The sequence below is a fragment of the Glandiceps talaboti genome, chromosome 2, assembly GCF_964340395.1.
Source record: "Glandiceps talaboti chromosome 2, keGlaTala1.1, whole genome shotgun sequence".
Lineage (NCBI taxonomy): Eukaryota > Metazoa > Hemichordata > Enteropneusta > Spengelidae > Glandiceps > Glandiceps talaboti.
The window spans coordinates 17,471,283-17,498,375 of record NC_135550.1 but is presented as its reverse complement, the minus strand read 5'-3'; the positions used below and the strand labels follow the sequence as shown (position 1 = coordinate 17,498,375).

The 27,093-nt window shown below is 37.6% G+C and overlaps 1 protein-coding gene across 1 annotated transcript; it reads left to right on the top strand.

Moving 5' to 3' along the window:
- Positions 1-5,864: 5,864 nt before the first annotated feature.
- LOC144444967 (uncharacterized) lies at positions 5,865-25,268 on the top strand. Its single transcript, XM_078134520.1, has 10 exons — positions 5,865-6,483; positions 6,529-7,119; positions 14,329-16,308; positions 17,789-17,986; positions 18,561-18,785; positions 20,031-20,176; positions 20,620-20,787; positions 22,041-22,176; positions 22,620-22,803; positions 23,872-25,268. The coding sequence occupies exons 1-10, from the start codon at positions 5,865-5,867 to the stop codon at positions 24,137-24,139; spliced, it is 4,515 nt and encodes a 1,504-aa protein (XP_077990646.1). The 3' UTR covers positions 24,140-25,268.
- The last annotated feature ends 1,825 nt before the right edge of the window (positions 25,269-27,093 follow it).

Below are 27,093 nucleotides of genomic sequence, written 5' to 3'. Positions count from 1 at the left end.
AGTTACATACGCTCCTCCTCCAAGTCGAGCACTCTACTCAACCAGCTACCAGACCCAGAATGGAACAGCCACGAAAGGTAAACCTGAACTACTCTCTAAAGAACATTCCCCTCCCACCTTCGAACACTTACACAAAAAAACTCATCGACAAAACTATATATATATATATATATATATATATATATATATATATATATATATATATATATATATATATATATATATATATATATATATATATATATATATATATATATATATATATATATATATATATACATTGTATATATATATATATATATATATATATGTGTGTGTGTGTGTGTGTGTGTGTGTGTGTGTGTGTGTGTAACTTTTTTCACACCTAAATTTTAATCCAAATAGAACTGGAACTTTATAAACACAAACATAGGGATACCCATACTATCAGTCTATACCTAGTTTAAAGTTACACAGTCATTGACGTCGCACACCAAGTCATTAGAATTAAACAACCGTATAAAGTTGACAACGCCCTCCGATCTATTCTGGGCTTTGTTCATGACGGTAAATCGTGGTAGTAAAAGCTTATGTCAATTTAACTGGCAAATCGAGAAGTCTGCAACGAGTTTCATTAGCATTTCATAGCTTTCAAATACAAGAGAATGTGCCTCGGGACATATTTATCTGAAAATCAAATTAAAGTTCTTCCATTCTCTACAAAACTTTGACATGTGAAAGCTCGTCCCTGATCCTTTTAAAGCTGTACTAGCTGTGGTTGTTTTTTAAAATTGTTTTGTTTGGTACAAATAACTTACTGTGAAAAGTATTGCATCACCTTTGGGTATGCGTATTTTTTTGAAGCTGTATACACGATAAATCAAACCAAGGTGGGTTTTGGGTCCGCACCCTAAAATCAGCGTCCTCAATGTACATTTACGATTTTCACCCATTACCATACTACTTGTGGATAATATCGACCACTGATTAATATATATATATATATATATATATATATATATATATATATATATATATATATATATATATATATATATATATATATATATATATATATATATATATATATATATCGGTTCCCCGAGAACCAATTTGTAAAAAGTGAACCCCCTCTCCCATTCCCCACCCTCTCTCATTGAAATTACTGAAGACGCCCTGAAGGACTTTGTTTCCTAAGTGCAGTCTACGTATTCCGCACGTAACATTAAAAAAAAAACAAAAAAAACATACAATGAAGGGCATTTGTGAACATCATAACTACACAATAATACTACTATATTGATTCCCGTTCGCATCCTATAATTCTATAAAGGAAAAAAAATACCCAGGTTTATGATTCTGTGATTGACAATGTGTTGTGTTGATCTTACACGATGACGTAAATAAATCACATGACATCATAGCTGAGTAAACATAAACCGAACATTTTAATACAAATGTACGTCTATACATATGTACATTTAGAGTTTCTACAAATTGATGATCGATCAGTTTATCAAGGTATGGATAACATGACCTTTTTTTATATAAATAAATTGAAACCTCTGACGCTAGTCTGTTTTTATCTTTACATAACCGATATATACACATGATATAGGGTAAGTTAAGCCAAACAGAACATACTGTGCACGCGGTGTATATCATCAGCCAACCGTTTGCTGAGTAGGTGTGTTCGGCCACCCGGTTGATTTCACAGCAGGCTCTTCCGTAATTCTACATCTTCAGGACGCCGCACAGTTCGACCGCAAGAAGTGTCCCTGCTCAGCTGGTCGACAGATGAAATAACACCTATCACGAATTGTATTCAAACCTCCTTGGGAGTATAAAAATAATGTGTAATATTTGTGATATTCATAAATCTCAATCAAGAAAGTATGATATGTGTGCAGACTTTGCCCTTTTCAAAAGAAATGTTGCATAAGTTCATCCTCTTATGATTTATAATTTCACCAACAGTATCAAGCGCTCGTGGTACAATGGAATGTTCTAACGTAAGTGTTCTTGGCAATTTACCAATACCTAGATTTATTTTTCCTCCATGCAATTCCCTTTGGTATGCCTATTTGTGAACTGGCTAAATGTTAATGAGAGGCAGACACCCCTCGGAGCCTCATCGCAAGATTAATGAGCCCCTTCTTTCGTTCGTTCATTGGTCTATTCACGTCACGTACTTCTAAAAAAGAAAACCAGTGCAAGTCACCAAGACGGAACTTGGAAAGCGCTTGGCCAAAGCTGCTTCAGCATAATGTAATTGCTAAGATCTGACATAGATTTGCTTCATCAATATACAAATGGGACATGATATAGTCTGACATAGTTACTATCCTGGAAAAGAGTACAATGTTATACTTTCTGTAATTAAAGGTAGAACGCACCTTGGACACAAGTATTCGGCGACCATATTGGATTCTAAAATGACTACAGTTTAATTTCATTTTGACCTCTATTTAAAAAAATTGTACGGTGACCCCCCCCCCCCCACCTGATTTTAAGAGGGAATGGGTTTTAGTTTTCTTGAAAACAAAGTAAAACAAAAGTGTACATTTTTTATTTCCGAGGCTCACTCTGCGTTAATAAAACACGAAATTTAGTCTGGCAATATCGCAGAAGTGCTATGCCGTACGGCATATGCATTCTCAGCAATAACGAATATATACTTTGAGTAGAAGAAACTGTTAAGGAAGTGGCCTTTATCTGATAATGAGATGACTTTGTCTTGCAAAGAGAAGTCGATTTCTCTTGATATGTTTGATGCTGGCACTTCTGTAAAGAAAAATACGTTGGTTTAGCTCGGTGACGTCTAACGTGGAGTTCAAATAATCTTTGATCCGTTGCCACCATTCCCAAGAGGAACTAGGATAATGAGACGATTGAAAGGTTAATCTCGGGACATTTTCGGTGTGTGTACATCCATGTATATTAAACTGTGCATCCACGCCACGCATAGCAGTTTTATCCCAAATTCAACGTTTCTTACTATTTCAATTTTTTTTTCATAAAAGATGACAGACTAAAATTTGAAACTATAGTTTCAGCAGAAATATATACAAGTAATATATACACGTCTTGGTTTTGTTTAAGGTTTTTCAAAAATAGTATTCCGTTACGCCGCATTCCATAGTTCTCCAATAAAGTACATCTGTTTATAGAATGTTAAAGACAAGAGACTCGGTCAAACTAATATTTTTATATTGGAAAATTCCTAGAATCTAACAAATAGTAATTGAAAATATTTGATAAAATTGTTATTACAATGACTTTCGAAACGACAATAACACGATATCAAAAGTGTAATGTCTATTTATACATGTAAAGCTACGTTACGAGAGCCTGCAGTAATTACAAGGGAAGGGGGTGGGGCTGGGGCTGGAGCTTGGACAAATCAAGCCAGGCATGTTGTGCAAAATGTAACTATCCTCAGATTCCGTTTACTAAAAAGGGATCCTCCTTCAATTTCCTTTCTCTAAAACATGACCCCCCCCCGTTCAAACGTTTAAAAACCATGGATTAAAATGATGTCATGCTTAAACAGGGAAATGAATCCAAGAACCAAGATCCGAGTTTTGATGGCCGCCGAATGGTTAGAGTGGCCGATTTGTAATCTGCAGCAGGTTGCAGGTTTAAGCCCTGTTGCTGCCATTTGTTCCTGAATGTTTAAAGTCCTTCGGCAAGATTTGAACCACGATTGTGCTTAAGTCAACCCAGCTGTATAACTGGGGACCTGGTAGGATAGAGGTTGTAATTGCAATGTGAATGCTTTAATCCTATACGCTTACTAGTGACTGTAAAGGTTTGTATACTGAAGGCTCCCTTACGTGTAATTTTTGTGTTTGGATGTAATTGGCGGAACTGAAGGCCAGAAATCCCAAAGACTAGATGGGCATACTCCTGATATCATTGCAATTGACATTGTCGGGACTTAGGTCAACATCCCCACTCCACCACATTACTCATAACATCTTGTCGTCACAGTTTCCCCTTCACTCCTATGTCTGTGAGACCTACTCCTCTCCTCACACTAACTAACAAAAGTTTCACTGCCTGGTTGCCAATAGCGATGATATGTTTTGATTTTACTCTGCAGTGGTGGGATGTCGTATCAATGGGATGTGGAACCGGTGGGCGAATAGAAGTTGGATGCCAAAACTACAACAATAATGCTAGTTAGATAATAGAATGAGTCAAGATGAAATGTGACCCTCCTCTTATTCTATTTGCTACATTTTGACCCTCCCCTCGGAACCAATTTGTAAATATGACACCCCTATTCCTCTGGCCCCCTATTTGTAAGTACTTTGTAGTGATGTGTGTCACGGTGTGTGTGTGTGTGTGTGTGTGTGTGTGTGTGTGTACAATATATCTATATATATCTATATATCTATCTATCTATATATATATATATATATATTATATATCAAATTAATATGTATATTATGTATATATAGCATGGACAGACAGACAGACAGACAGACAGACAGACAGACAGACAGACAGACAGACAGACAGACAGACAGACAGACAGACAGACAGACAGACAGGCATATAGATGGGGAGGCGGATGCTGGAGTAGTTGTACGAAGACAACCCTATATTTCTAATTCAGTTTAATGTTGATTTATTTCTGATTCTATTCACGGCAACTTAACTTCTATTTTACACCCTATTATTTCCTTGTAGTCAGTGATTATGTTACGTTTAACATTCGTTTATTGTTTCTTTACACCTCTGATTTATCTCTAGTCTGTAAATTGAACCGAGTTCATACCGGGTCACGGTACATAGTCTTCATTATGTTAACAGATATCGATTGCTTTGAGCTAATATTTAACTGGATAAAATCACGTTTCTTGCATCAATAATTCTAAAATATTTTGAAAGTAAATATCCCATGACAATGTATATTAACTCCTTAGGTGTCGAAATACAGAAATGATGGGAACAAACTTTTCCGTTCTTTATTTGTATAAATTGAGATGTAAAGAAGGCATCGGACAAAGACTACCAAGCCGAGATGTCGAGTGAGGGCAAAAAGTTGTACTCCAACATCGGTCATCATCCATCTTTGTGTAACATCGTGAAACCCCGGGGGTGAAACCTTGTACCTTGTTTTTTATAGTTTACGTACGTAGTCTGCTGGTCACTTGAAACAATGTGAGCAAATGTGCCCGTATCTCTAGAAAATGTTAACTTCAAATGCCAGCTGTGACGAACTGACCTGACACACAAAACCTTTGTACTGTCAATTACTGTTTGCAAGAGGTTGTCATATGCCATATTAAGTCTGGACGTTAAATACGATATGCTTGTGCACATGCGCAATGTAGGTATCTCTCTACAGGACATTTCTTTCTCCTTGGAGTGTCTGTGTTCTAATTTTTATGTACACTCTGTTACATATATCATGTGTGCGTTGCTATGATAGTGGTGACCCAGGCTGAGTGTTTTACACACTTCATATGATTGTAACACTGCCCGAAAAACCATCACCAAGCTAGCAAAGAATAGGGTCACTGACTGCCACAGATACCAGACGGATATGACGTCAGTGAAAACAAGTTATGAAGGAATGTGGTCCTTCAGTCGAAAATAAACTCGTACGTAGAGAGAGGCGTGATTTCAGACACTGTGAACTCGGAGTATCGACAGCTGATTGGTCAGTTCTGTAATCGTGGGCCAGTCCCGTAGATAGAAACAGGCAATTACTTGTCAATAATGAAAAACTGACCAGTCTAAAAATAGCCATACCATATCGTTTGTCAGGCGTATGTTCAAACCGACGGTTTCGAGTTTTGCTGCAACATATACTCGATTCTTTGGTGTGTCCCTTCCTATGGCAACATCTCATTGCTAGGGTTGTCGTCAACATGTTGCAAGGCGTTGTGTTCAGCCTCTTTCACTTGTATGAGCTGTTTTTAGCCTCTGCCATCACCACCCAAATTATGGTGTCGGTGGCAGTGGTAGCAGTGTCGTCTGCTGTGGTGTACTACTGCCAGAATCGAGGATATGCAAACTATATCCCCTTTGGCGTGTTGCTTGGCGGCTGGAGAGTACCAGCAATTGAGCCCGGTGGAGAAGCTGCAGCGGATATCGGAAGATACAGTGAGGAGGGCAATACTGGCGGTAATGGCCTACTTCAGGATGACAGTTCTGGTAGAAAAATTAGTGGTAGTACGTTACATTCAATGTCTGACCGTCGAGAAATTGTTGAAAGTTCTACTACCAGAGAATCACAGCAAACATCTTTACCATTTAAAGAAAGAGATAAAATATCTGTATCATTATCCCAGAAAACGGACAAATCACCTCAACCATCACACGAGACTAAACAAATATTCGAGGACTTTGGACTGATCCAAGGGTTGCATGAATCCCCACCACTCGCACGACAACCAGAAATGAAAGAATCCGTGATTGCAAAGGACAACACGGTGAGTGAACATTACCAACAGACAGCAGTTGCTGTAGAAGTGATGGATGATGGTGGTGATGATGATGATGATGATGATGATGGTGGTGGTGGTGGTGAAGAAGAAGAACAAGAAGAAGAAGAAAAACAACAACAACAACAACAACAACAACAACAACAACAACAACAACAAACAAATGGCAAGAGAAAAATATTACAAGCCCATTTGCAAGGAAGAATGTGTGAGTCGGAAGAACAAGAACTAAGTCCACTGGAGTCTCCCGTGGAACAGAAAATCTCTGCAGATGATGCAAATGATGTTGAGACTGTGAGGTCAACGCGTCAACAAACCCATAAATCGTCCAGGAATAAAAATGGGACGGGAACTAAACCCAAAACAACACAATCATACTTAGGTGTGACTGAGAAAATAAAGAGTGTACACCGTACTACAGGGAGCTTATCCCTGTATTCATCAAACCCACAGATTAGCTCAATAATGCCCGTAGACTTCACCGGAAAACAGTCTCTGTTCACTTCAGGTGGTAGAAGGGCAGAACACAAACTAAAGACCACAAAGGCTGCGTCTGCTGACTCAGTCACTAAACCGCCATTTCAAAAATCCGATTCAAACTCAGGACGTCCGAGGCCATCGGATATAGCACAGAACGTATCTGGAAGTGATGATGCAAAGGGGTTAACTGAAACACCAGGTAATGTATTTGCTCTGTCTGTCTGTCTGTCTGTCTGTCTGTCTGTCTGTCTGTCTGTCTGTCTGTCTGTCTGTCTGTACGTAGGTAGTACGTGTGTGTGTGTATACGGATGTACGTGTGCACGTACGTACATGTGTACGTGTACGTGTGCACGTACGTACATGCGTACGTGCGTACGTGTGCACGTATGTATGTATGTATGTATGTATGTATGTATGTATGTATGTATGTATGTATGTATGTATGTATGTATGTATGTATGTATGTATGTATGTATGTCAAATCATTCATTCATTCACGTATGTATTCATAGGTGCAATAACAGTCCCCTATCACTGGTGCAATGTTGTAGAATCATTCATATTTACCAAAAAAATAAAGTCACTTGTCAAAAGTTAAACTACTGAATGACTAACGTGTAGGCGTCTCTCTAAAGAACGGGAGCGTTTAGATGTAAGCGCGGAATGCAATCGGAAAACGATAAAATGAAATAGCACAAGAGAAAATAGATTAGTCGGGGTTAGTTACTGAAATAGCACCACATAAATCTGTTGGAATGTGTTCTATATTTTTGACAAAGTGGAATTCAACAGTTGTTTACAGTGTTATTGGCATAAGCATGACGCGTTATATACCTAACACAGAAATAGCGAAAAAGAACATATTTGACATAACTACATGTTTACGTCAATTGGAAAAGGACACGGCCGGATGTGCCTAGATACGGTGGCTGTAGGTTCACTGTGATATCTGGAGGCCACTATACTTCCATAAGGCTATTGGAGTTGTTGCGTTGGACGCCTTGAGGCAACACCGTCGTCTCGAATACCACGAATGACGCAAATCAATATGTTTATGAGCAAAGGACGAGCATAGGGAATAGTCTGTTTCAAGCTATCTTTTTACATCTACACATGTGGTATTGATAGCTCGGCTTGTCCGTTGCCTTCAACGTTCAGGGTTATTTATACACTCCAAGCTTTTTACATGTCAATCACCACTGTGTTGTTGGAGGACTTTACCATCGTAAAAGACCTGTCTGTTAAATAAATTCGTTGTCATGGATACCGCCCTTTAAGATGACGTGCGGCATTGTTACAGGTGGAGGCCAAGCGACCAGTTTATTTGTCTCTATATGATATACAATGTATTTATAGGTAATCCATCAACATCCTAAAAATAGGCAGATGAAAAACCGCCCCGCGTGATATGGCCTCGTGTTTAATGCACCATTTTCAGAAAAAGAAACGGAAAAGGGTATATTTTTAGCCTGATATTTATGGCTGTAGGGCCTACTCATGTAATTAGAAAACAATGAAAGACATCGTACTATAACTTTTATAAATTTATTGTCAGCCCACTTGAATTATCTGTCCGGTTTAAGTACAATGGAAGTCCTATACATACCGTGTGTATGTATGTATGTATGTATGTATGTATGTATGTATGTATGTATGTATGTATGTATGTGTGTGTGTGTATGTATGTATGTATGTATGTATGTATGTATGTATGTATGTATGTATGTATGTATGTGTGTGTGTGTGTATGTATGTATGTATGTATGTATGTATGTATGTATGTATGTATGCATATATGTATGTATATATGTGTTTGTTTGTGTGTGTATTTGTTTGTTTGTGTGTGTGTGTGTGTGTGTGTGTGTGTGTGTGTGTGTGTGTGTGTGTGTGACACCCAATGTTCTTCTATTTATGCAGTATCTGTCTACAATTCTGCCAGACACAGTGAACTTGAACTTAGATTTCTCTTGGACAACAACTTTATACCTGGTGAAAACAACTAGAAGTAGTTTTTACGTGAGTGTATAGGCCGATAATTACACTGACTAAAAATGACTCTGTAGGTGTAATACAAACGAAAATGGCGCCAAACTTGCGGCTTCCAAACCAATTATTACTATTGAGAGTAAGCGTTATTAATTCTAGGTCGTTTATTAGGTAGGTTTAGTAGAAATCTGTTTGGAGGAGTAATCGTTCAAACATTCAAACAAATTCATAGTTAGACAATTGTTAAATTGCAGCTAAATGGGGTAAGATGTGATTCTGTACCGTGTACACCATGGCCAGATACACTTGAACAAATGATCATGAATGCATTTATTAAAAAGAAAATAACAACTGCAGAAACCGCCGACTTTCTTAATTTTTTATCGGTCGAAAAGTGCATCAAATCTTTACATGGAATCATTCTGATTACGGCCACATTGGTCGTTTAAGTTGAGCAGTACTCTGACTTGATGTCCGTGTGTACACAGGTGTGAAAGAATCTTGAGTCATTGACTTGTTTGTCAACAGTGGGGAATGTACAATGTTTTGAAAGGGGTTCATCACCGTGGGGTCATTTTGTTTCAACAATTACAACATCAAATCCAAAATAAGGAGAGAAAAAACACGGTAAAAATGTTCCAGTTCCAGTTACTTTGGCTTTAAAGGGGACGTGGTCTTGAACTTGTACATATTTTTCATCCTTTAAAAAAAAATAATAAAACGTTACTTATGCTTTACTGCATACTGAAACATGCCTAAGTATCTATCAGTAGTCACTGGCAGAATTCTTACATTATTATAGGTTGGTATACTACTGCATTTACATACGAAATGTGTCCTCATAGTCTTTTTTATGGGTAGTACCTGACTGAAATGGTACAAGGAACTTCGTGGGCGTTAATTTGAACCATACGTTTATCACTTCTTGTACCTACAATGTTACAGGTGTTCACTTCCTTTTAACATGTATCTTTGTATAACCTTTATGATACAATTTAAAACATAGTGAGAAATTAGGTTTTGAAATGCAGTTGTATTATATGATGGCGGATCATTCGGTTTGCCTCAAAGTCAACCTAAACTTTGTGCTCTCGACTTTTAATGTGGTTCCGGCAATACTCTAATACATAACTTAGTTTTACATGTAACTGACAGTCAGTGCTTCCTGTGCATTGACTGTGGCTACAATTATTACGGATACAATTATTGTGTCGGATATATGAAGTTTAAAATTGTGGAAACATTGCATTTTAGCAAACTCGACAAGAGTGTTAAGAAGAAAATAGAGATATTGACTGGTACACAATAGCATTATGTTTATAATGAGGAAAGTGAAAACAGGAGTAAACATACCTACTTGTGAAAGTTTGTTTAAGGATTTCATTTTCTACTGCCCATTTTAGTTTTGTGTAACGATTACTACAGAAAGACCGTTGTACTGTTAAATGATTTCACATCATGTATGTTCAAGATTGCCAGAAAATAATATTATTATATACCGGAAAGTGAGAAACTGTTACAGTTCCAAGTAATCGTTGATGATAATAGCAAATTAATAAACTTTCATTATTAATATCGTGTGCCCGTTTTCGACTGCGATCTAAAACTATTTCGGTGTATCCGTAAATGTTAGCTCAATTTGGGTGACAAAGCGATCTCGGTGCGACGGTGTACCGGTACATGTTTAGCACATTTTGATGACAAAACTATTTCGGGGTATTGGTACGATTTTTTAGCACAGTTACGGTGATCTTTATAAAAACATATTTGGTATGTTGATAAAGATAATAACTATCAAACGAAGGAGGAGAGAAAACAATTATAGGTAAGCTTTAGTTTCCTGACGCGATTAAAAACGTATTGTATATTTGCATATGATATGGTGTTCAATGTCACCCCCTTTTCCCTCCTGTATGTATCATTTAGTTACAATAATGTTAAGAGACTGGACATTTTTTTCTGGATTGAGAACGTCAGAAGTAACTGAAATCTAAAATAATAATTACAACAAAATGTGAAACAAAAGGAAGATTTATTTGTATTATATTCGTAATGTTTTCTCAGTACTGTGGTTCGGACGTGTACGGTGGACGTGTGATGGCAAAGCTTTGTAGATCACAAAATGTATCGGTTCCGCAGATGTCTCAAGCAGTAAATACGTAACCCTTATGATCGAAGGCGGTATGGAAAACAAATTAAACCGTACCTCCCCTACAGTGCTACTGATGATCGACCTACGTGCACTCACTAAGTATCACCTGTGTTTTATGGCTGTATTGCATGCTAGCAATAGATGACGTCCATCCAGGCCTTGAATCAAATGACATCTTTGAATTGAATTTGTTTATATAGAATAACTATTTATAGTTACTCAAATGATAGAGTACCATGGAAGCATGAAATCTTAGCCGTAATAGCTTTGACCTATGGTAGCTTTCCAATGCTCTTTACTTAATAGACAACAAACTTCGAGAAAAGGTCTCCAGTCCATATTACTTGTCAGAAGGCTTCCTTTAAACACTTTATATTGAAAATTATGTATGTGAATGACATTTCCATTATCAGTCTAAGATGATCGAAGAAGATAGAATCATAAAATATATGTACAAAGCTAATCGTGGAAATCCTAGGGCTTGCGCGATATCAAAAAATTATTATTTATACACAGATTTCATAGACCAGAATTTAATTGATAGATTTTGCATGTGTGTTGTACATCATACGCCCACCTCAATATACTTTGACATAGTTGGAATCGAAGCTGACCAAACATGGTGAAGTGGATCGCCCATGGGGTGGCCTCCACCGTGCGTCATAGACCTACGGTGTGCTAGTTGTGTACTATGAATACTTTTACAACTACATTCAAAATATCGCGACGACATCTTTAATGTTCTGGTATTTTGAGCCTGACTTTGTCGCTTCATCCGGGTTCTTTGTTGTCTTGACTCAGGTTCTACTCATCTCAACACTGTCATATCATCGTACTTGTTTTCAGAGTTCCCGCTGTGCTTTGACGCACACTTTCGCACTACCAACCTGTCGTCAGACATTTTAGCTTGTCATTAAAAAGAATCGATACCAAGTTTGGTTAAATCGTATACCAAATAAGTTCAGCAAATAACGTAACTTGATCTCATCCACACAAGCAAACTTCTGATGTAGAAGTGGTTTTTGCTGTCGCATGGACGGAACATTCCGTCTTCAGGGGGGAAAGGAGGTCAGGGTATATCTGTAACTTGTACCATTAAGATTAGTGTCTACTTAGGCCGAACATTACCATTGTCCTATCTGATCCCTGGAAGCATTTATCACACGAGTCGCATACTTGCTTTCTTGAGTAATTACCGATATAACAATAATTTATCAGACACGTTTAATGTTTCTGGATCTCGTGATATCAACAACTACACACAAGCAACGGACCATGGAAATTTTTAAAATCCGCGACGTAAGGGTATGCCTTGTATATATCATTTTAGGAGGGTTTAATACGTCTACTTTGATGAGCATGTTATTGACCTATGAACTGTCTTCTGTGGTTTACAGTTACTCTGGGTTGAGTCTGTACATGACGTCGGTCGGTCTCTGGTAGACACGTTTCATTTATGTAGCTATAATGTATGCTACTTGGAGCTACTGCATGTAAAGAGATCTGACAACAACCTAGAAACGAATGTGTAAAAAGAGTCGATGTATCACCACATTACAATACATGATGTCTACTCGTTTAAAGATGTATTTACTCCATTTTACGATCTGTCCAAGTCGGTTAGAATTCTTGTTTGAAATTAATAACCCTTTAAATTAAGTGGTAGAATCGATACCAACTCCTTGCGTCATACAGGCTATTTTAGTTGCCAATACCAAAAATTTATGAGGGAATTCGAATGACCGATTTGTTTGTGAAAAGAATATCTAGTGTATATACTTTTACATTTTGGTACATGTGAAAATGACCTTGTCCAAGCAAGTAAGAGCACTTGTTGATAGCGGTCGGTAGGATTTTGACATCGTCTGCATGAAATACACACACGTTCGAACTTCCCGCTTTGTTGTCAACGTGAACGGGAACATCGACCACGTATTCTGACGTCACTGGCTTCATAGACTGTCTTATCGTCTCCCCCCAACCAAGCTAGCTTTGTAGAGTATACTATGTAGTTGTTACAAAGATAAGTCAGCTGTCCTAGCATGACCTCCAATTACAAAGTTCTTGACAAGCATGCCTTCTAAGTCTGAAACAGTTCTAAATATAGACATGCTCGGGCTTATTCTGCCTTCGCTGCTCGTATATCAACCCATTTAAACTTCGCGAGATGACAGGAATTTTAATCAACTGTCAGTTATGCGAGTCAGTTTTGCTCGAATTGGAATTATCGATTATACGGATAACTGTCTAAAGCTTACTAAATACCGGAAGGCTTACACCAGAGAGACTGAGAATGAAAAACGAAGCGTAGTCAGTGCATACAAACCAGATAGATATTAGCATCCAAAATTCCATCTATGCTGTACACATTTCTAGTGATAATATCGGACGTGAACGGATTTCAAATTGGTAGTTTCGTGATGTATGTGCAATAAATCGAGATATTCGACCAAGAAAATGCTATTAAACTTTTCAGAGTTTGCCCTAACCGTATTCAAATGTAAGAACAAGAACAAGAACAAGAACAGAAGTAAAATCGAATTGAATGAATGAAGAATAAAATTCCTCTACTACCAGTGAGATGAAAATACACTTACTTTTTAATTTAGTCAGGTATATCGATATGATTTAGAAACGTGTTTCTTGACCATCGCCGTATCCAATTATGGAATTTTCACGACTGATATCCTACCAATCTACTTCTCATATCGACGTGAAAGTTGTCAGCTAGATATATGTTAAATCGTTACCATGACAACAGCATGGTTACAAATAAAATAATTATTGTCTGCCAAATTTATGTAATCTATGTTTCGCAACTTCAATTGTGCTTCCTTCTCAAAGTTTTCCCTTGCGAGAGATCATATCATTATCTTTCAACCTGTAATACACAGTGGTTATAATTATATATGGTTGAAACTACCAACATGAAATTAATACAGCTGTAGTTTCACAATTGCATATGGAACATGTGTTTAGATTTTTTAAATGAAAAAACAGACAAACTTTTTCACATCTCTGAAACAGCATGCTAGATTGCGTTATTTTTTTTGGTATGCATGTACTTCTAATGAAGTTCATGGAGGGACGATTATGGCAAGATGATATCCGTAGATTTCTATTTTTACTGAATATTTCGAACGTTTTTCGTGTGATATGGTATTTTTGACTTAAGTGGTGCTGACCAAACGCTACACTAAGTGGTTTATAAATAACTTTTGTGATATGTGGTTGTGACAAATATTTCTTTTCTATCTTTTTCTATTATAGGACTTGGTGGAATTAAAAGGCGATCATCATCGCCTGCTCCTATACCCTGGATACAAATATTTGATACTGACAATAAGCCTTCCAATGAAAAACGAAAAGGCGAAGACACGTGGACACAATTTCCCGGGGTTTTCAAATTTACTGGAAATTCTGGAGCAAGGGACGAAGATAGTGATAAAGATGAGGATCGTAAACACCAAACAATGCAAGAAAGTACGAGTTTGGTAGTACCATCGATGGCTGACTTAGCCCGAAGGGCTACCTACCCTACTATTTCAGCAAAGCCGTACACAGAATATTCTACCGAAGTAAGTGCCATTACTGTCGTCACGGTGGGCGAAACCGAGGCTGATGAGGGAGGGGGCACTGATCTCAGTAGTTCTGTGGTCGATGCTGAAGAGATGGAGGATGATGCAAGGCCACCTGTCATTACGGAAGGAGTGCCCCTCCCGACATTAAATCTGCCATCTGTAGAAATCACAGAAGCTGAGACTTTGTCTGACGAGAAAATTCCAGTACATGTAACGATGCACAAGCGTGATAGCTTAGAGGTACCAACGATAACAACATCGGAGATGGTTTTCCCGAGAATTATACCCACAACTACAACTATGACGAAAACAACCCAACCTGTAATTGAACACATAACTGCGTCTGAAAAAATGACAGTTCCAAGAATCGAGACTTTTGAAGCGCCTCCTGGCGTGCCATGTATGAGTTTTGACTGGTCCTTTGAAAACAAAGTCAAACCCGAAAGAAACTTATTTGGGACACTAAATCCAAGTGAAAGTTTAGAAGTACCTTCTGTGGACATGGACACAGAAGGGTATCCAGCGAAAACGAAACCGCCAAACATAAGCATCCCACCACAAATCGGTTCAAGAAGAGGAACCAGTCGAAGTAGCAGTTCTACAAGTGAATCCAGTCAGGGAAGTCCTTCAAGTCCAACTAAAAGAAAATCAGTCATGTTCTCGCCGACAACAGAAATACGTGAAATAGAGAGCGAAGAGTATGACCATTTCTTTATGGTCGAAGAAACTAAACGATTCAAAAGACCACGATTACAGCGTGATCAAGGCATTGATATACCAGATTCACAACTCGAAAGTAACGAACAACCCTTCACCTTTGAATCTGAAAGAAAAACAGAAATTCCCACATTACAACAAACGCACACACAACACGAATTTGAAGATGCCAAATCTCGCTTTCTCAAGTCGCCGACTGATCGTGCTATGGCATTCTTTGAAAAGACACGGGGCTCTAATGAGAGCTCAGATAGTGATAAGAGTGATATTGAACGCAAAGATGAAAGTGACAGTCAATCGAATTTCAGAAACGATACTGACAAATATGAAGATGACGAACACGACATCGATCCCAGTGTCAAGGAAAGCGATGCACTAGAAGACAACAATGATGGGCAGGAAGACAACGATGAAGCTGATGTCACTGCTGTTAAAGACGATGCAAAATCGCGATTTTTAGAAGCAACCCACAATGAGCAGCGATATCTATATCTGCTTACGGCAACCATAACTACATCGTCAGATAGTAACGGTGATGGCGGTCAGCTTGATGACGATGACATACAGCGTGACGAAAGTGAGGAAACTGTTGATGCCAGGTCTCGTTTTCTTCAACCATCGGACGAAGCGAAATCAAGTCTGCTTCTCTCTAAAACCATACAAAGCACATCTGTTGACACCACTGATGAAACTCCACTTTCAGGTGCGCCAAACTCTGACGCACCTATGCCTGTAGTGGAAGAGGCTGAACATACTGAACTTGATGATAATCGCACGAGAAGTGTAAGGGAACCAGATGGTGACGCCATTGATGAACCGTCTGGCGCAAAGTCTCGCTTCTTAGAGTCGTGTGTTGAAAGTGAAACTGAACTTGACGCATGCCAAGATGACGTTGACGGAGTCGGGGCGGAGGATAAAGGAGATAAAATCACTGGACGGTGGGAAACAGGGGGTAAGTAACTATGCGAGATAATGCGAATGATACTATCCCCAGGTGATAGGGAACATGTCAGGTATAATGCGAGTGGTGCTATGATAGTGGTATATCCTGATGATACAGAACATACTAGAAGTGGATATTCATAATTTGGCAACTGTATAACAAAATCTTTCATCTAATTATATATTAACAATTTACAAAGACAAAAACAGTCAATTGCATCTTAAATGTCTGATGACGTAAATGTTTATAACTGGTCACGACCTCCAATGTCTTTGTTCATATAACCCAGTAATTGTGCTTAAAGAAAAGTATTCCCATGTTTACGTTATATTGACACGCCTGTAACCTATAAACAGAATAATAAACGTTCATTTTTTTTCTCCTGTCTAATCCTACGTAAACATAAAGTATATCGTTTTGTGCAAAAGCTTCATGTAGACTGCACCTCGGATATTTGTTTGAACTTTTGCTCTTACTTTGTTCAAGGAAACTCAAACTCAAAACCAATTGTCAGCTTAAAGCAAAGAGAAATGAAGGGTCACCTATATTTTTTTTTTAAAAAGAGGAAATATGATATCGAAATGAAGACATTTCAGAATCCAATACTAGTATAACCACCAACTGTGTTAACTCTATGGAAAAATTAATTGCCTCGAAAACAAGACTGTGAAGCTTCCCCACCATATTCATATTCACAGGCCAATGAGTCATTCAAACCTTTCACAAAATGAAATGGATCTAGTATAGTAATAGTAGTAGCAGTATATTATTTTATTAAAGTGACATGAGGTAATACAATATTTCCCAACCCATCGAGATTAAAAGTCACCTTGAACAAAAAAAATGATATATTGACAATATAGAGAGCTTACTTTGAAAAAAAAGGTAATTGTACATTCAGTGTGAGAGAAAATAAATTAACTCTGACACAAAGTTTAAAAAAAGCGGCTTCAGGGAATTTTATAAGGGTACACACCTGTCCTTTGCAAATTACCAAAATAGTGGTCGTCTTAGTTGTGGAATATCCCCAATTTGTAAATGCCACAACGACTATAATACAATCTAGTTCTTGCCCCCGGGGGTTCTGGCATATCACACAGTGGCGATTTCATTCAAGTCTGATTTCAAAAATGACAGAACACGAGAGAATAAAGTATGTGAACATGATTATAGTACATACCCATCTCAAATATGAAAAAAAATTGTGTTTCAGGCTTTGATATCTAATCTTATATAAGAATATGTCAGAAACCATGGTGCATTTAGTGTATGTGGGCGTTGTGAACTTGTTGTCGATAGCATTTGACCTTGACCTTGGTCGGAAGATCGAATGTCAAAATGAAATATGTTTACATATCAGCAGAAGTTCTAAACAAATGTATATTGGTGTATCGTCATAGTACTCGATCTATGGCTATCTCCGAATTCAACAGACAGCGTACACATAACTAGTTTGATGTTTAATGTTCTCGTCATATGTTTCCACTAGCAGCCACATGGGGAAAACTTTTAGAAGCTGAATTGGCAGAAGATATCGAGTTCATCGAATCTGACGGAGAAGAGGAAGAGAAACACCAAGAGGTGGAAGACGAGGGAGGATCTGATAGCAGTATAGATATTGAGTTGCTTGGAGCCGCAGCGCCGAGGACGAGTCGACGAGAAATCTCGGCTTACGGAACGGCTCCAGGTCTGACCTCAAAGTTCCAAATGTTATGATGTCAATTCCTTTGATTTGTGTTATTCATAATATTACTTGATTTGTATATATATATCCTCACCAGCTCCCGGTAATGAAGTACATTTTCCATTACAAAAAGGACTGTGAACTTTACCAGTTTCGAATTTCAAACCTTATTGTGACATCCACTCATTTTACATGTAGTAATAGTACTATCTGATACTGAGTCAACTTATCCACACTGTGGTATTCATTAACATGCTTCGAGGAGGAAAAACCAAGAATTTTAATTAACGAATTTTGCGGTGGTGGTGGTGGCGGTTGGGGGGGGGGGGGGTTATGTTGATTGGTAATTTGCTGATCAAGGTGTGAAACGCGAAAATTACAAACTAGGCCTAAATTCCACACGTATTTCCTTCTATTCAGTTTCCCAACATAAGGTCAAAAGCCAGTCACAGAAATAGCTTTGCTCCTATGAAATATTTAACAGATGTGTATACACACACACAACTAAAGCAAATAGAAATTCCGAGTAACTCAATGCTAAATGAAATGAAATCAACGTTGTTCTTTTTCCCTCCAGATATCTTCAGTCCTTGGTACAATAAAGCTGTGGTTATCGATAACGGCTCTGATGTCTTGAAGATCGGTCTAGCTGGCGACTATAGTCCGAGTACAACCATACCGACGTTGGTCGGCAGAAGACGGGGCGTCATGAGTGAGCTGTCTGAGAAAGGCAGACACACATACGTCGGGGATGATGCCCTCGCTAATCAAGGGGTTCTCGCATTTGAATATCCTATAGAAGGTGAGCGCAAGGTTGAACCTGTCAGCTCGCTTTTTGTGGAGGCCCCGGAAGGTTGTGGCTGTTTACAGTTGTTTCATTTCAATGTGTGGGCCATTCATTCCACGAAGTCCTTAACAATACGAGAATGTGATTTACAAGTATATTTTGAGTTCATGAAATACTTACTAGTATTAGTAAATGCTTGGTTTCTTTGTGTGCATTTGTCAGAGTGATTGAGGCATTAGATTGTGTAATTGAAATATTTTGTTGTCATAACTTGGAAGGTCACTGAGTCTTCAGCATTAACATGGTGTATATACCGAGACATTTCTGTTTATCGAATCACTTGTCATCGAAAATCAAAACCTTTCGTTGTTATTGTATGATCACGACACCGTAAAGATCACCCAACAACTACAAGGAAAGCTGCTAAGCTATTGCTCAGATAGTGGTCTGACGCTATTGCCATCTTGAAGATGGTACCGCCTCCTCTTTTTCCTACATTTGTGAGAATGTATGATGTTATTTATGACGTTGATCAAATTTATTAATATCATTAACAATGGTACTTACGTAAGTTCTTCTACCTTTCTCTCAAGGAAAATCAAGGAAAATACTAAAAGTGGGTTAAATTTTTGGGAAAAACTCATTTATTTTTTATTTTACGTACTTTCTATTTGATTGTCCAATCTATCTAGATCATGTGAAATGATAATGTTCTTGTTGTTTCAGTTGTTGTCTTCGTATTAGTACATAAAGTGTCTAAATAACAAGTCCATGATTTCAGTATGTGTCAGATGTACTAAACTTAGTATTTTTCCCTTACATTTACTGCTATCATAATGGTGTACATAACGTGAGTAGTCCATATAATGGTAATTCTAGAGTTGTCCATTTTATGTTTCGGTGGATGTGATCGTCCGATTGGTTTTTGTTACTTTTCTTATGCCTTTTACGTGAATTTTCAGAAAACACACTTTTCTTTCTCTGTATACACAATCGTTGACTGCTTTATAATTTTCTTGCTTAGACTGTAGCGTACGTCGTACTTTAGACCACTATCAATGAAAATGGTCTGAGGTCGTACGGTGTCGTTCGGCCCTAAGCTAGCTGATAAGCGTGGCATGACACGCCGTAGCTTATACAACCTTTATACATACTATAATGTCATTGTGTAGTTTTTGACTGTAATTCATTGATTCTTTTTTTTTTAATAAATCATAAACGTGTAGACAGGTTGTTAATTTTCAACTCTGACTTCTGCAGATGGTATTGTCGACAATTGGAACGATATGGAGATGATTTGGGACCACGTATTTACACACGAGTTGGGGTTATCACCTGCCGACCACCCCGTCTTATTAACTGAAATATCAACAACACCAAGAGAACAGCGGGAGAAATACCTCGAGGTTGGTGACACTCTGGCTATCACATGATGTATATATTCTTTAGCTCTTAATTTTCTAAACGTTGATTATGGAGAAGAAAGTCTTATATTACATTTGATTTGTGTTCAAAGTTTCAACCATTTATACAGGGCGATATGTTAACTCATTGCATCATGGTATACTGTTTACATACTCGCTGACTACGACATATGAACCAATTTAATCAAAATAACCCTTTCGAAATCCTGGATATGGCTTAAAGTTGTACTGGCACATGAACAGACAATATTTTCATTCATCGTCGTAAAATACCCATACTTCCTTGCGGCAACTGCACAAAATTCTGCAAGAGCGGAAATTCTCGCGAGGATAATTTTCCACCAAGCTTTCATGAACGTTAATACAGCCTGTTAAAGTTATACATGATAAAACGGCTAGTTTTTTCCATCTATTTGTATTAACAGGTGATGTTTGAAAGATTTCACGTGCCGGCAGTTTTCCTGGTAAACCAAGCCGTCTTATCATTACATGCTAGTGGCTATACTTCAGGCGTGGTTATAAGTAGCGGTAGTGGTGTCACTGAAGTCGTACCTATTTACGAGGGTTTCTGTATGTCACACGCTGTCTCCGTGGTAGGAATCTATCTATCTATCTATCTATCTATCTATCTATCTATCTATCTATCTATCTATCTATCTATCTATCTATCTATCTATCTATCTATCTATCTATCTATCTATCTATCTATCTATCTATCTATCTATCTATCTATCTATCTATCTATCTATTTATCTATCTGTCTGTCTATCTGTCTGTCTGTCTGTCTGTCTGTATGTATGTATGTATGTCTATCTTTCTATCTATCTATTTATCTATCTGTCTGTGTCTGTCTGTCTGTCTATCTATCTGTCTGTCTGTCTATCCATCTGTCTGTCTGTCTGTATGTCTATCTTTCTATCTATCTATCTGTCTGTCTATCTATCTATCTATCTATCTATCTATCTATCTATCTATCTATCTATCTATCTATCTATCTATCTATCTATCTATCTATCTATCTATCTATCTATCTATCTATCTATCTATCTATCTATCTATCCCTCTTCTACTTCCCTACCTGTCAGTCAGTCAGTCTGTCTGTCAAGCTATGTAGCTATCCAATAAACAATACAGTATTTCTGTTACGGCATGCGCATTTATTCAAATGAAACTGCTCAGTGATTTTGTTATTTCAATGTCTTTAGGAACGTTCATGCAAGTACTCATCGTTTCAGCACTGTTTTTATTGTGTCTGTCATCTATGTATTGTGAATTCACATAATTTTTTTTACAAATCTGTAATCAGGGCAACCTGTAGGTTTATATATTTATATATAATTATTAGTATGCTATTTATGAGTAAATGCACCTTTGGACGACGTGACATTCAAGAGCTTTGCCAATGTTCAATAAATGACAACAAAAAAGTATTCTTCTGTGAAAGGAAACACAATTCCTCTGTAAATTGTAATTAGGAAGTTTAATATATACATTTTATACTTGGTTGCGGAATATTCAATTACACAGGGATCAGTCAAACTCCCCTCTATTTTTGTCCCCATTTTTGTCGGGATTTGTGTTGGTTTGGAATAACACATATATGGTCAATCAGTTAGTAACTATCTCTATGACTGAGTAATGACAGGCCTTTAAAGGTCACCCAATTACCAAAGTGATAGTTGGTAGTTGGAAACAGACCGATATGGACTGAACACAGAATGACGCATTTCCATTTTAGCGTGTCAACACGACTTACATTTTATTCTAACCGCAGACATTCTGGCATTCTTCGTGCGCTTTTTGTCAATGACGAGATTGTTTTACCCTGTCTGGCCTTTTTTTACAGCTGGATATTGCAGGACGTGAAGTTACGAGACAACTTGGAAGACTACTGCAATATGAAAAGGGTTATAACTTCACTACGTCATCGGAATGGGAGATCTTACGGATTATGAAAGAGAGGCTTGCCTTCGTAGCATTGGGTAAGACCATGTAGGGACTGTCTTCACCAATTTCCAAGCATCCGTTTAATCTACTTTTGAGTAAGAATGTATAAGCTTGTCTTATGTGACAGCAGAACTAGTCGAGGAAAAAACTGAGTTTTTTTCCGAATATTCATTACAACCCAGGCACCGATAAAATATGGCTAGGCACGGCAAAAAGTTACTTTTACGTCTCCTTTTAAAGGCTAAAAACCTCGTCGGTTACAAACTTAAGGCGTAATGATATTTTTGAAAATGTTTAACTTCTGGTTTCAAACAATCTCACCTCGTTCCCAAGAATCCCAACGATCTGAGAACAAATTTATATTGTTTCAAAGAACTTCTCAACAAAAACTCATTCTACCTCACACCGCCCCAATATATGTTACAAAACTCGTCTCTAAGCACTTTTGTCGAAAATTTTACTTTACTTTTTTTTTTAGATTGTGATGAGGAAAGGCGTAGATCTCGAGTTGTCGAGGCTCATGCATATAAACTACCTGATGGACAGACAATGAAAGTTAGCGACGAACTATTTATGTGTGCAGAGTCAATGTTCCAACCAAATATAGCAGGAATTGGACACCAACCAGGGTTACATACTTTGGTCATGGAATCATTGCAAAGGTACAATATCATCTGTTTGACTTTACATTTCATTTTAATTGTGTGCCATAGTGAGAATACGATGGCGAAACTTTAGATAATAAATTACATCTGTAATAACTATTTGATGAGTGATTTAATAATAGTACATGTTTACCATCAAACAGCATCCCGAATTTCTATTTTGGGTTGTTAGTTGAGAAAAGCACATATAGAAATCATTAGATGTTGCAATAGTACCATCGTATCTCCCGTTGTTATTTTGCTTTGTAGCCAATTGGTTTCTGTCGGATCGCTGAGAGAGAGAGAGAGAGAGAGAGAGAGAGAGAGAGAGAGAGAGAGAGAGAGAGAGAGAGAGAGAGAGAGAGAGAGAGAGAGAGAGAGAGAGAGAGAGAGAGAGAGAGAGGGGGGGGGAGGGAGGGAGAGAGAGCGACAGACAGACAGACAGACAGACAGACAGACAGACTTGTCTGTCTTGGCTATTTAATATTTAAGGATATCTGGTCCAGTCAGTCTTGGCTATTCATTGTGTGTACATCCATGTCCTGAAAGAGTCTTCAACATATTATTACATGTAGGGTCTTTGGTATAGAATAAAATAATGGCGTTTCTTAAAATAGTGTATAGAGATGTCATTGTATGAAAATACTTTTTTTCCCTTTTAATTATCCGTTATGTATTTTCACAGAATACTACTTTATTTCTTCTCTGAGAGATGAATTGTGGAATGAAACGTTGAAACTACGACAATACCCTACAGACCTTAGATATCTTGAAACTACAACAATGCCCTACAGACCTTAAAGATCTTACATGTACAATTCAGTGTATTTGTCATCTATGCTGTTTGTTGTTTCATGTTTTCTCTCCGTGTTGTCTTGTCCTGTATACATTACCTCAATAACACAGCAAGACCTGTGGGAAGATACATGTTATGACCTCGGATGACCTGACAAGGTTTTGCAATCAGCTTAAAGAAACTGATAGTTCTCAGCCCATTAGTGTACCTTCCGTGGAGGATTAGACTAGAATGTTAATAGCAATGAAGTCCCATGGACATTAATCATTTATAAAATATCTCCAACACAGGTGTGATCCCGAGATACGAGCTATGTTGAAAGATATGGTAATACTGGCGGGAGGGAACACCAAGTTGAAGGGATTCTTACCCAGGCTTCAAAGGGAACTGGGCAAACTAAACCTCAATATGTATATAAACGCCCCAACTGAAAGAGATCACTCGGCGTGGATTGGTGGCTCTATCTTAGCTTCACATTCGAGCTTTATGGACAGATGGGTCAGTGTCGACGAGTATGCTGAACACGGTGCACGAATTGTTCACAGAAAATGTTTTTAAATTTTATCTTGTCCAATATTTACTTATTTAAACATGCAGATTTTTATCTTTACAAGTTTGTCCCTTCTTGAAAGTAAATCGTCTACCAATTATTTCCCCCTTCGATTTTTATATTATTCTTGTTATTGTTATTCTCCCTTTCTTTTATTTAGAAATAACGATCACGGTTGCTTTACAAAAATGCATAATTATATTTGAACGAAGAAATCGAAAACAAAATAAAAATACTATTTGTGTGTGAATTTGGGAAACACTTAAAATATGTTTATTCACGATAGCGAATGCATAATTCGTTGAATTGTGTTCTTTAAAAAAAAATTTATACTTCTCATTAAGATTTGATATATCTAACTTACTGAAAGGTATTAGACGGCGAAAACTAATCACAGTGGATGACGAATTAATGACGCCCTCAACGTCAAAGTTAGCGGCTGACTTCGAGACATCTCTGTTGGCATGGTGAAACGTTTTCATTACGGTTCACGAATAGCACATGTGCTTAATTTTGATGCAGTCTGAGCTGAGGATAAAGAAAGTACAAATAAATTGTATGACTTTTTTTTCGCAATAGCTTACAGAAAAAAAGCAATAGAAGTGTAAATATAGGTTTCAAACAATTTGTCATTTGTTTTGAAGTATTTGTATATAGAGAGAGAACTGCGTGTAAATACGAATGGATACAGCTTTTAAAAGTATAATAGTTGTCGTACTCCGTTTATTTCATTCAGCAGAGCTTTTTATGCAATTCAATTTACAGTGTTATTGAGTAGAATCTTGTGTGTTAATATAACTTTGTATTAAATAAATTACTATAACTAAGAATTGATATATGAAAAAGAATCCTATGAAGAGTGAAACTGCTATCATTATGATTATTATCATTTTTCATTATTATTATTTACATAGTGTAGAGTCCAGACAAACCTGTTTATTTTTTTTTTCAGTTTTGTTTTATTTTCCTTTTCCTATTTATATTGTGGGTAACAATGAGAAGAAGTTGTAGACAATTTCTGAGATATTTGTCTCGGTGCTACCTATAGAGATCTTGTAATATAACGGAGAGAAAATCTTCAGTTTGTACAGGGACTGTTATTTAAATCAAATTGAAGTAATAAATAATATGTCTAGAGTGTGATTCTTGTTGTTTTGTTAGTGTGTGGTCTGTTATTACTTTTTTGGATTCCCACATCATGATGGTGCAGGCTTGTGTTGCGAGAACATGACATGCTAAACACGTGACGAATGTGTACAAGGTCTCCTCGGCATCTAGACACGCGTGTGATTCGAAATTCTCAAGGTAAGATCTCGAAGGACATCGCGCGCGATTATGCATCTGTATTGATTGATTAATTTAATAATGTACTTATATAATGCAGGGTCTCTATTCTTGCATTGTAAATAGGAAGTGTAGGCCCCTAGTTTGTGATGTGTTGTAGTAATACTTTCGATATATGAGCCCTATTTAGGTTTTCTAAATGAGAACAACTTCCAAAGCAAAGGAGTTGAAACTTGGTCAAACTATTTGCATCTTAGTTGAAAACTGGGTCTGCATTTCGTTAATTAAACCGTTTACCGAATCGTATTGGTTAGATTGAGAAGTTAGTTTTATGTATAAATGGATCAAAGGTTGAATAGTGCTATCATTAATGTACACAAAAACGCTGGTGGTTTTTAATTAAAGTCAATATTATGGTACTAGTATTTCCACTGACGAAGGAAAGCATTCTTATCTCTCACGTGTTACATGGGGGGCAGCGGCGGTGTGAACAGGGTAATGTTTTAGGGAAAAGAAAAGAGAGAGAGAGAGAGAGAGAGAGAGAGGGGGGAGGGAGGGAGAGAGAGAGGGAGGGAGAGAGAGAGAGAGAGAGAGAGAGGGGGGGGGGGATACGGTACTTTACCTTGGACGTAGAACATACTATGTACCCCCATACTCGTGTCAATTCAAATTGAATGGCATTGTAATCGACGACTCTAGAGGAGAAAGAACTCCTGGAATCTTTAGAGTCGTGGAGTGCGTGCATTTGGTTACTATTTATTAATGATATAGCATCAAATACAAGGCTTTGAGCATTAATATAATAATGGTCGCAATAAACTTTATTCTGAATACAAGAGATATGTGTACACTTTGCGCACAGTCCCTCGCAAAATGGAACTAGTCCCCCTCGAACATACATGTAAGTACTGGCTCTTCCATGTGACAGAAACTTTTATCCAATCAGCGCTGCGGAGTTCGTCTGTTGTGTTCAGGACCGAACGGCCATCGAACATGTAAACAAAGTGGCGTCACTATGTAGTCACAATTCGTTAAACAGTGCGACATTGATATTCTTGTAATTTGATATTGTTACTGAAATCAACTGACTATCGTGCATACTAATAACAAATCTGAATACTGAAAAGTTTGTCGTAAACATGGAAAAACTTTCGTCTGCTAAATCGTCGAAGTATACCGTATTTACTAAAATGATTTTCATGTTCGTTTCTGAATCAGAAATTTTCAAACTTTCAATACTGTAAGCTGCAGCTGAGTCGTCGTCAACCTCTAAGATTGTATCTGTATTCTAAAGATTTAACCGGCATTTCCAATAAATCACTTAAGTTTTACAGGCAAGTAAACTATGTTTGCAGCGCATACATGAAAACAATTATCATAAGAACTTGTAGATCGAGATGAAGAGAATGGAGAAGAGGAGAACGAGGATGAGGAGAATGGCGTTGGAGGGAAGAAGGACGAGGGGAACGGAGATAGGCAAGAGTGTTGTCTGTTGTTGTAGCTGGTGTGGTTGTGGCCATGTCATTGGTGACGTGGCGAGTGGCAAAGATGCTGGTCACGAAACGTATACGCAATCACATGCAGTGAAAGGACACCTACATTTATGCATGCTATGGACTTACTTGATGATTGCCGGACAGCTTGAATCAGATGCATATGGTACATCGTATGGTGATAT

Excerpts from the sequence above, each read along its gene's own strand:
- LOC144444967 (XM_078134520.1), top strand. The coding sequence starts at position 5,865 with ATGTTGCAAGGCGTTGTGTTCAGCCTCTTTCACTTGTATGAGCTGTTT. Across the intron at positions 20,177-20,619 it reads AGCGGGAGAAATACCTCGAG|GTGATGTTTGAAAGATTTCA; the intron begins GTTGGTGACACT and ends TTGTATTAACAG. Across the intron at positions 22,177-22,619 it reads GCTTGCCTTCGTAGCATTGG|ATTGTGATGAGGAAAGGCGT; the intron begins GTAAGACCATGT and ends TTTTTTTTTTAG.